The 10045-nt window shown below is 44.9% G+C and overlaps 1 protein-coding gene across 1 annotated transcript; it reads right to left on the bottom strand.

Moving 5' to 3' along the window:
* Window positions 1–4320: 4320 nt before the first annotated feature.
* Window positions 4321–9617, bottom strand: LOC310799518 (chymotrypsin B-like). The gene is made up of 7 exons (XM_083662113.1): window positions 9505–9617; window positions 8799–8902; window positions 7106–7185; window positions 5828–5912; window positions 5484–5664; window positions 4620–4753; window positions 4321–4521 (listed from the first exon to the last, which is right to left on the bottom strand). The coding sequence occupies exons 1-7, from the start codon at window positions 9554–9556 to the stop codon at window positions 4360–4362; spliced, it is 798 nt and encodes a 265-aa protein (XP_083518239.1). The 5' UTR covers window positions 9557–9617; the 3' UTR covers window positions 4321–4359.
* Window positions 9618–10045: the final 428 nt, after the last annotated feature.

Genomic DNA, 10045 nt, shown 5'->3' on the forward strand with positions numbered 1-10045 from the left:
AGGCATGTGATCATCAGAGAAGCCTCCTGTCGAAAATCTAATCTGAAATACAGTAAAAAACAATCTGAGCATTGTTTCAGCAGCAATGAAGTGGTCTAGCAAAAGTTAAGTGATCAGTCAATAAAGTGACACCCGGGTATCAGTGTTGTGTTCCTAAGGGACGTAGAAGGAGAGAAGGGATGAGTGAAGCTTACCTGAAATGCAGCTCTGATGCTGGATGCTGCAGGTGTTCAGCTTTTATAGACAGCCAACACAGGGTGTATCAGAGGATCTGTCAACCTGTCATCAACCACATATTTTGCCCTTTGTTATTTATGTTCTTTGTTCTGCCTGGAGGCAGAACTTACCATCTTCGGCTGCTCAGAGACCTCTCTTAACCTCCCCACAGCTGTACGGCAGTCTCTGACACTGGGGAAAACTGTTGCCAAAAAACTCATTCTGAAGGAATGGAAATCCCCCTCTTCACCCCTCAACATGATCTGTTATAAGGATGGAGAGACTCAGGTCCCTAAGGACCAACTCACCTAAAATAATTCGAACTATTTGGGAGCCGTTTCTAGCCTACCTCGATGAGGTTAGGGGCGACGGGTGACTCTTTGACCTCTGGCATGGGACCCCATACACAACATCTCTTAGACGAACATAAGCACCATATGCAGCTGGTAGCACCATATTATAGCCTATTACAAAACCTGTAACTCATATTGAGTGTCGATGTTACAAGTATGCTTTCCTTTCCTTTCCTGTGTCTGAGCCTGTTCATTTGTCTTGTTCTTGCTTTGTCAAAGAAAAATTGAAAAATAAAATATTGGAAACCAACAACACTAATTTGTTTGATCATATTGCTAAATTGCTAGTTGTATCTTGGCTGTATAACTGGCTGAATATGGCTGAATTTCATGTTCCCTGATGGGATCCTGATAAGAATGCGGTGCTGAATTTCGTGCAATTCGGACACGCGCACAGTCACAGCGCCACCTATTGGCAACACAAAAGTGGTTTATCTCGAGAAGCGTTCCTCCGATTGACAATCACAACACAGCTTTCACATATCTTGAGAACCATTCATGCGATCAAATTCTAACTTGGCGGGTGCGCTGCTGGGGAATTCCATCATGCAATCTGACCAATCAGACCACGGCTTGAGTGGGAGCGCATGATGTGTGAACGGGGCAGGGGGAGGGAGGGGAACGGGCACTGCACTGTGTGTGTGTGTGTGTGTGTGTGTGTGTGTGTGGGAGGGAGGGGAACGGGCACTGCACTAGAGGGAGGGAGGGGAACGGGCACTGCCCTGTGTGTGTGTGTGTGTGTGTGTGTGTGTGTGTGTGTGTGTGTGTGGGAGGGAGGGGAACGGGCACTGCACTAGAGGGAGGGAGGGGAACGGGCACTGCCCTGTGTGTGTGTGTGTGTGTGTGTGTGTGTGTGTGGGAGGGAGGGGAACGGGCACTGCACTAGAGGGAGGGAGGGGAACGGGCACTGCCCTGTGTGTGTGTGTGTGTGTGTGTGTGTGTGTGTGTGTGTGTGTGGGAGGGAGGGGAACGGGCACTGCACTAGTCAACTTTAAAACCTGAAATACATGAACGAGTCAATAGCATTCAGCTACCCATCACATGCATGCACCATTCCAAAGATTCCTTATGGTTATTTACCAGGAAATTAATGTTCATTGCTATTCTTTTTTTATTTTCAATTGGCATAGAACAATAAGTTAAGTTAAATTAAGTTATCCTTTATTTATCCCCTTGGGGAAATTCATCCTCTGCATTTGACCCATCCTCTACTAGGAACCTTCCAAGAACTAGGAGCAGTGGGCAGCCACTGTGCAGCGCCCAGGGATAATAATACACAAACAACTTTTCAATGTTAATTTAGCATGTTTCCAATACAAAATGAATAATGATAAAAAGGGAATGGCCAAAATGAAAAATGGGGGCAGACTTTGATTGTTTTTGTTTTTCAATTCTGTTTGAAAATTGATTTTCAGCTGGAGGGGGAAAAAAAAAAAATATATAGTTTTTCATTCTTCAATTTAGATTTTTGACAATATTCCATGTCTCAATTAGAAAGGAAAAATGAATTATACTTTAGTATCCCGATCCCTGGGCAGAACAAGTTGAGTATCCCTGCTGTATGTGGTGTTTAGGTTGACAAAAGATGAGCTGTAATAAAGAGAACCGAATGATGCGTTTTTATTTTATTTTTTATTTTTTAAGAACAGCAATGAACAGATAAGGTACACTACATGAATTGGTCAACATGAACAAGCTTTGGAACGGTGCGTGTGATAGGTACCTGAATGCTCTTGGCTTGGCTAAGGTATTTCAGGCTTTAAAGTTGGCAGACGAGAGGGTAGAACGTGACCTGAATTCTTCTATTCTTCACATGACTGACATCACATGAGTGATGTCTTAAACAAGTGGTACTGTACAAAAGTTACGGCATCTGCATGTTTATCTGGACTAACCTGTAGGTGGTGTTTAGGTTGGCAAAAGATTAGATCCAATAACAAGAACTGAATGATGTGACTTCTCAGAGAACAGCTCCTCTATTGTTTTATTTAAGAATAGCAATGAACATTAAATTCCTGGTAAATAAACGTGAGGAAGCTTTGGAATGGAACTGAATGATGTGACTTCTCGGAACAGCTCCTCCATACAGCCTCTGCATGTTTATGTCTCTCATATATTTTCTTTGCCAACTTCCTTCCAACTCAAACCACATTTTTTTATTGTGTGTGTGTGTGTGTGCATGCGCGCACGAGTGCACGAGCATGAAATCGAGCGTAAAATCAGGTTTACACATCTTTGAAGTGGATGAGAGACCTAATTGTGGTCTAAATTGAACGTTTACATGCAACATGTTGTACAGTACACACTATTAGCCTACTTGATTGAAAACAAATTAATTTAAAGTCGAGCTGAACCCAAAAACGACTTTTCTTTTCTTTTAGTTCAAATACCTGGGTATGCAGTGCACCTATTTAATAATGTATGCAAACAAAATCACAAACATCTAATTTCTTTCGTTTTTCACACTTTTTCACATCAAAAGTTCATTTTTCAAGATTTCATTGATAACAGTAATTTACAGTTTGCGGACGTCACCTAGTACTATCAAATTTCTACCCCATTTCAACCAATCATATCACGACATGCAGCTGTCAATCAAATCTTCATTTCAGGATAATTTTCTCTTCCAAATGAAGGGGGAAATGGCGCCTAGTGCCCGTCATCTGGCAGAGTTTCTAGCCAATAAACTAACTTACTAACTTGAGCAATTATGCAAACTAAATCAAACGGTAATGTCTAAGAATGCAAAGAAATGTAACTGGCTTGTTAAAACACGCATTCCAGGAATATTATTTACATTTATAACGACAATGGCGCGCGCCTGCAAGCCTGACAGCCTCCCTGGCTGTCAGGGGTCGTCTCTCGGAGATTCCAGGCGGGCGGGCAGCACCCATGCATCGGATTGTCCGCTCGCTCCGCACGAAGCCGGTGGGTGCCTGGTACTCCGCGGATCCCACTCGCGTAGCACGACAACACGCTGAATCCCACCTGATTTGGGGGTGGAACACGCCAGGATTGGCCAATTGCAAAGCCAGTCGACAGAATTGTCAAATCAAATCATCGACACCGTATATGGTCCACCTCTCAATTTGTTTTCAGTATGAAACGGACTCAGATGCACGTGACGAACGGGTTCACCTCGACTTTAAGGGAAAATAATTGTCTGTGTTTTGAATGTATGCGATCACTCGAGTTTTGTGATGTCAAAGTAGGGTCACGAGCCAAAAAAGTCTGGGAACCAGAACCACTGCCCTATGGAACTCTGTGACGGTTGAACTCAGACTCACTACTTTGCTGACCTCTTTTACATGTTGCCTGTGCAGGGGAACTATAGACCCTTCTCACGGGGGGCCATTTTGTGTCGACAAGGCAGGGTAAACACAGGCGCAAGCAAAACACTAATGAGAGGTTCCAACTTCCAATCATTGGAATTTGGAAACCCTCATTAGGTGTTTTGTTTGCACCTGTGTTTACCCTGCCTTTTTGACACAAAATGGCCCCCGTGAAAAGGGTCTATAGTAGTATAAGGACTGTCTCTAAATTACAGTAGGACCGTTTTGTTAGGCAGTTAGTTTTCAAAAACATTCACATTCACAATATACAGTAAGCTAATATACAGTAAGCTTAACCAGAGCAGCAACAACAACCAGACAAACAAAACCAGTGATGTTTGAATTCATTTATTGAAATTCAGCGTCCGGCTCAGTCGAGTTTCTCTCGACTCGAAGCGCAGATGTGGTCGCGGGCGGCGGCGGGCCGAGCGGGACGCGGTCACGGCTCAGGGCCGTCTTCAGTTGGCAGCCAGGGTCTGGTCCACCCAGCTGCGCAGCACGCTGACGCGGGCGTAGACGGCGGGGGTGGTGGTGTAGCAACGGCTGCTTCCCCAGGACACGATACCGACCAGAGTCCACACGTTGTCCTTCTCACAGACCAGAGGACCGCCAGAGTCTCCCTGAGGGGAAGGAGAGGGGGGGACAGAAGTCAGGACTTCCATGGTGGTTCATCATGTGTCTGCTTGTTACTTAACGTCCGTCTGTGCAGGAGGCTCACCATGCAGGACGTGGCGCCGTCTCCTCCGGCACAGACCATCACGTCGAGAATGTTGCTACCCCAGGTGTTCTTGCACTCCTCGTTGGACAGCAGAGGCAGAGCGGCCTGCTGCAGGCTGTTGGGAGTATTGGGAGCTGAGGAGAGAGAGAGAGAGCAAGAGAGAGAGAGAGAGAGAGAGAGAGATTTGATCATCTGAATTGTGGCTGATAGTTAAGTTAAGTTATCCTTTCTTTATCCCCATGGGGAAATTCATCCTCTGCATTTGACCCATCCTCTACTAGGAACCTCCCTAGAACTAGGAGCAGTGGGCAGCCACAGTGCAGCGCCCGGGGACCAACTCCAGTTCTTTTGCCAGTGTCTTGGTCAGGAGCACTGACAGGAGTATTAACCCTAACATACATGTCTTTAGGTGGGGGGAGGAAACCGGAGCACCCGGAGAAAACCCACACGGACACGGGGAGAACATGCAAACTCCACACAGAAAGGACCTGGGACGGACCAGGGTTCGAACCCGGGACCTTCTTGCTGTGAGGCAACAGTGCTAACCACTGAGCCACCGTGCCGTCCATATAGTAGTACTGTAGTAGTAGATATTCTATTCAGATTTCTCTCCTCTTAAGACTGTCCATTATAGTTCTGCCATTTTGCCTTTCATTTTTCTGGATGAGCACTATCAGAGTACAGTGAAAGTGTGTGTCTTTGTGTGTGTGTGTGTGTGTGTGTGTGTGTGTGTGTGTCTTTGTTTTGTGTGTGTCTTTGTGTGTGTGTGTGTGTGTGTGTCTTTGTTTGTGTGTGTCTTTGTGTGTGTGTGCGTGTCTTTGTTTTGTGTGTGTCTTTGTGTGTGTGTGCGTGTGTCACACACACCGTTGTAGCGGGTCAGGCCCCAGCCGGAGGTCACGCAGGTCATGCCGGGGGTGAAGACGTCGCTGGACTCGGCCAGGCAGACGGGCGACACGTTGGTTCCCAGGCGGGCGGGCGTGGACAGCTTGACCAGGGCGATGTCGTTGCTGATGGTGCTGGGGTTCCAGCTGGGGTGGGTGAACACCTGGTGGGCGGGACATGGTGGAAGTGTGTGTGTTATTATAGCTATTATATAAATATATAGACCTACAACAATATACAATAATATGGGTGTATAGATGTTATTATAGGTATTGTATAAATACATAGACCTACAACAATATACAATAATATGGGTGTATGGTCACCTTGGAGGGCCTCAGGATCTGGATGTCCTCGCTGGTGGAGTAGCTGGCCTTATCGTGCTCTCCAACGATCACACGGTGGTAAGTCCTGACCAGACAGTCAGTGCCGGTTAGTATAGCAGTAGTATCAATGCCAGACCCATGAGAGTTCTTACACTGATACACTACGTCAGAGTATAATTCAGGCCGGGCATTAGATACCAAGCAGGCCAGGCCGATACGGGCCGACGCGCGTGCCGGCGTCCGAAGGGCGTCGTGAAAAATTTGGGCCGTTTGAAGCCCAATTTGGGTCGTCTGAAGCCAGATTTGGGCCGTTTGAAGCCCAATTTGGGCCGAGTCCAATTTTACAATGAGATGCACCCACTTTAACCCTGAATAAAGTAATAAAACCACTAGTAAACCATTAGGCAGCGCCTGGCCTGCTGTTCAGTGACCCAAAAAAAAAAATTTTTTTTTTGCAGGCCAGGCCAGGCCAGGTCACCGGGCATTTGCCCGACGTGCCCGATTATGCAGTCCGCGCCTGCACTACGTTACTGCAGAGCTCTCTCTGGGTCTGGGACACTTTCCCTCAGCCGGCTGGTTATGGGAGGGAACCATTCACTTGGCCAGTCATATGCCAGTGATGGCTTCAGTCCTCTCCAATCAGTAACGACTTTGCGATCAGACGACACGGGAGGCGCAGCCCATTTTTCGAACCGCTCTCTTATCGGTGCTACGACCTGTCACTCATTCAATTTCAACCCGCCTTCAAAACCAGCAGTGGCTGTTAACTGGCACAGACTCATTTATGTAGTATGCGGAGCGCAGCGATTCAACGTAATATTTGAGTCTGGGGAGAGACTAGTATAGCGGTAGCAGGCCTAACTACTCTGTAACGTGTTATTTTGATGTGATATCACGTGGAGGTATTCAGTCATACAGATGTTTTCATATCAATCCAGATGCAGTTTGCGTGGCCTGCAGACACTCACACATACTGACAGATTGCAGTTTTCGGGCAGAAATCAAATCCGATTGGTTCCGTTAAACCTCAGTGGGCGGAGCCAAAGAAACCGTTTTGTCAGATTGCAACTTAGCTAAGTGACAAACAAACGGCATCTGGTCAAAATATAAACAGACATGTTTGTAGTTTGTAAAAGTCTAAATCCACTTTGAATGAGTCGAAGTAGAATAAGCTTTGATTTCTAGATGGCCTCAGGAGGTCAGGGGTCACAGGTGTTTTGTTGACACACCTGACGTTGCAGTGAGCAGCGGTGACCACCAGGTGTTTTGTTGACATACCTGACGTTGCAGTGAGCAGCGGTGACCACCCAGTTCTCGTTGATCAGAGATCCACCGCAGAAGTGGAAGCCGTTGGATTGCTGAGTGAAAAACACAATGTGTGCTTACCAGTGTCGGGGGTAACTCATTACAAAAGTAACATATTACATGTAATATATTACTTTTAGCAGTAACTCAGTAATATAACTTATTACTTATAGGATTTCAGTAATATTATACCAGTTACTTTGTCAAGTAACTCAAGTGACAATTTGAGTTACATGTTTTCTAATTAAAGCACATATTTAAATCATTTCCTAATCAAACTGTGTGTTTTTATGCATATAACCCCTATATATGACAATAACAAAGGAAGAGAATAACATTTAGAATTTTGGATTGTTTACACTGACTTCAAGACGGTTTAAATTATTTTTCGGGATGGTTCCGGGGTGGCGATGTCATTCTGCTACTGCAGTTATTACAGTGAAAGTAATGCAAAAGTAGTGTAATAAGTAACAAGTTACTCTACACAGACAGTATATATTGTAAAGTAGCTTATTACTTTCAAATGAAAGTAACTAGTAACATGTTGTAGTATATTACCTTTTGAAAGTAACTTGCCCAACACTGGTGCTTACTACAATATTCACCCCTAGATACACACTACTCACTATTTATGAATACTGTTATATGGCTCATGTATGTTTGTATTGTGATGATAATAATTACTGTTAAATTCTTATTTCTGGCTCCCTTTATTACAGTCAAGAGTATTATAAGAGGTTTCGACTGCCTAGACTTCGGAGAAGCTCGAAAACACACAGACGTGAACTTCTAGTACTGAGAGAAGACAGATTAGAATCATCGATGTCAAACGGTTCTTAAAGAGATACTCAACACTTTTTCCACTTTTTCCTGCTGAAAATCAATATATATTGGAAGTGAGCTGTGTTCTTGAGGAATCCAGGTCAAAGTCCTGACATTTACTGTAAATCTGAGTAATTCCTCTTCTCTTCTCACATACTCATGCAGTTCCATGCAAACCAAAAAGGCAAAAAGGCCAGCTGTAGACTCCCAATTTTCCTCCCTTTCTATTGGCTGAGCTCTTGATCAGTGATGTCACCAAACCCAGCCCGCCCATCTCTCGTGCCTAGGCCCCTCCCAGCCAAAGTTTATAAAAGTGGCTGCACACCATGCTGTGACTATGGAGTGTGGAGAATTCTTGAATAGGGAGAGAGAGAGAGAGAGAGAGAGATTTGTGGAGCGTTTTGATTACCGTAGACTGAATTGTAGTATTTAGTAGTCTAGGTTTAGTTTTAGAGTACGTCAGATAGCCTAGGTTATGTTTGTTTGTTTGTAAAAATAAATAAATAAATAAAGGTTCGTCTGTTTGCATAAGTATGTGAGAAGAGATGAGGAATTACTCAGTTTTACAGTAAATGTCAGGACTTTGACCTGGATTCATCAAGAACAGGCAGGACCTCGAATCTCCAAAACAGCAACTTTTCAGGAAGTTAAAAAAACCTGTTTGCTCTTAAAATACTGAACCAAGCGTCGTCAAAGTTGGCACATGTCTTAATTATAGTTAGTTTCCCGCTGAATGTGTCATTACTTTATTAATATCTTACCTGGATGAGCTCAAATGATGTTGTTTATATTATCAGTCTGTGTGAAGCAGATCGATGTGCTGTGTGAGCGACGTGAGACTCACCTGGAGGGACACCTGCCAGGGCCAGGAGTGAGGCACCGCCTCCTCGCCGTTCACGATGCGGGCGTAGCCCGTCACCTGGGGGGGGATGGCAGGAGTACCGCAGCCTGTAGGGGGAGACAACAGGTTACTGACAGCTTACATTCTGCTGACATTTTGTGAACACTGCAAATTATAAACAGTTTGACCAATGGGATTTGAGAATATTTAGCACTAAACACCTGAAAGTTGCACAAGGCAACAGCTTTGCACACCGGCGGCGCCACACAACTGTTTCAAACAAACTTCATTACCCAGAAATCTTGTGTGGTGGCATCAGTAACGCTTTATATAGAAACAGAGTGAATCTACAAAGACAAAGCTCAGTAGCTTTGCTGGATTTTGGGCCAACAAGTCGTCAGCTGGTTTGAAAATAAGAATAAAGCTAAGAAGCTAACAAGGCTGGATTGTGCAGAAAATGTCATCGAGGGACATTTTGAAAGCTTAAATATTTCAGTTCAGCAGCGTGACCTTTTTGCTGTGAATCCAAACTCAGTATATCAATATATCAGTAGCCTATATCAGTCAAAGTCTGTCTACAGGAGTGAGTCTTGGGGGTTTTCAGATCTTTCCAGCAGGTTTAGTTTAGTTTATTATTAGGATTAAAGGTATACTATGCAAATGAAAAAGTCTTTTGAATCCCAAACAGAAGAAGAGTCTTGTTTCTCACCATAAGCGGCGCTGATGAAGGCAAAGCAGGAAACGATCCAGAGGAAAGCCATTGTGATGCTGTGACGCTGGACCGGACCCGGGGCCGCCTTTTTATCCTCGAACCCTGGCACCACGTCGACCAATCGGAGGCCGGGGTTGGGCTCCGGCCGGTTATCAGGTCCGACCGGGTCCGGCAGCCGGTCTGTTTCTCACGGCTGATCTGAGTTGACCTTCAGCGCTTCACCTCACTGAGCTGCAGCAGGTGCAGAAAACACCCGAGCATCTCAGGCCAGACGAGGACGAGGACTCGTGTATGAAGAACAAGTTATTTTGGGGGATTTGTTCTATTTCTGTTATCTGGTCAAGAGAAATGGACTGTGAGCGACTGATGTTTATTGCTCAATATAAATTAATATGTCAGGTGAATCCTTATTCATTTAGAATCAGAAAGAAATAGAGATGCAGGATATTATCGCCGATCATATTTTTTAGATGGTAGGAAAAAGGATTCGCCACGCAAAATACAGCTGAACCAGGTGCTTCTCAGTGTGAGGACAGCA

The sequence above is a fragment of the Poromitra crassiceps genome (assembly GCF_964638095.1).
Source record: "Poromitra crassiceps genome assembly, chromosome: 28".
Taxonomy (NCBI): Eukaryota; Metazoa; Chordata; class Actinopteri; order Beryciformes; family Melamphaidae; genus Poromitra; species Poromitra crassiceps.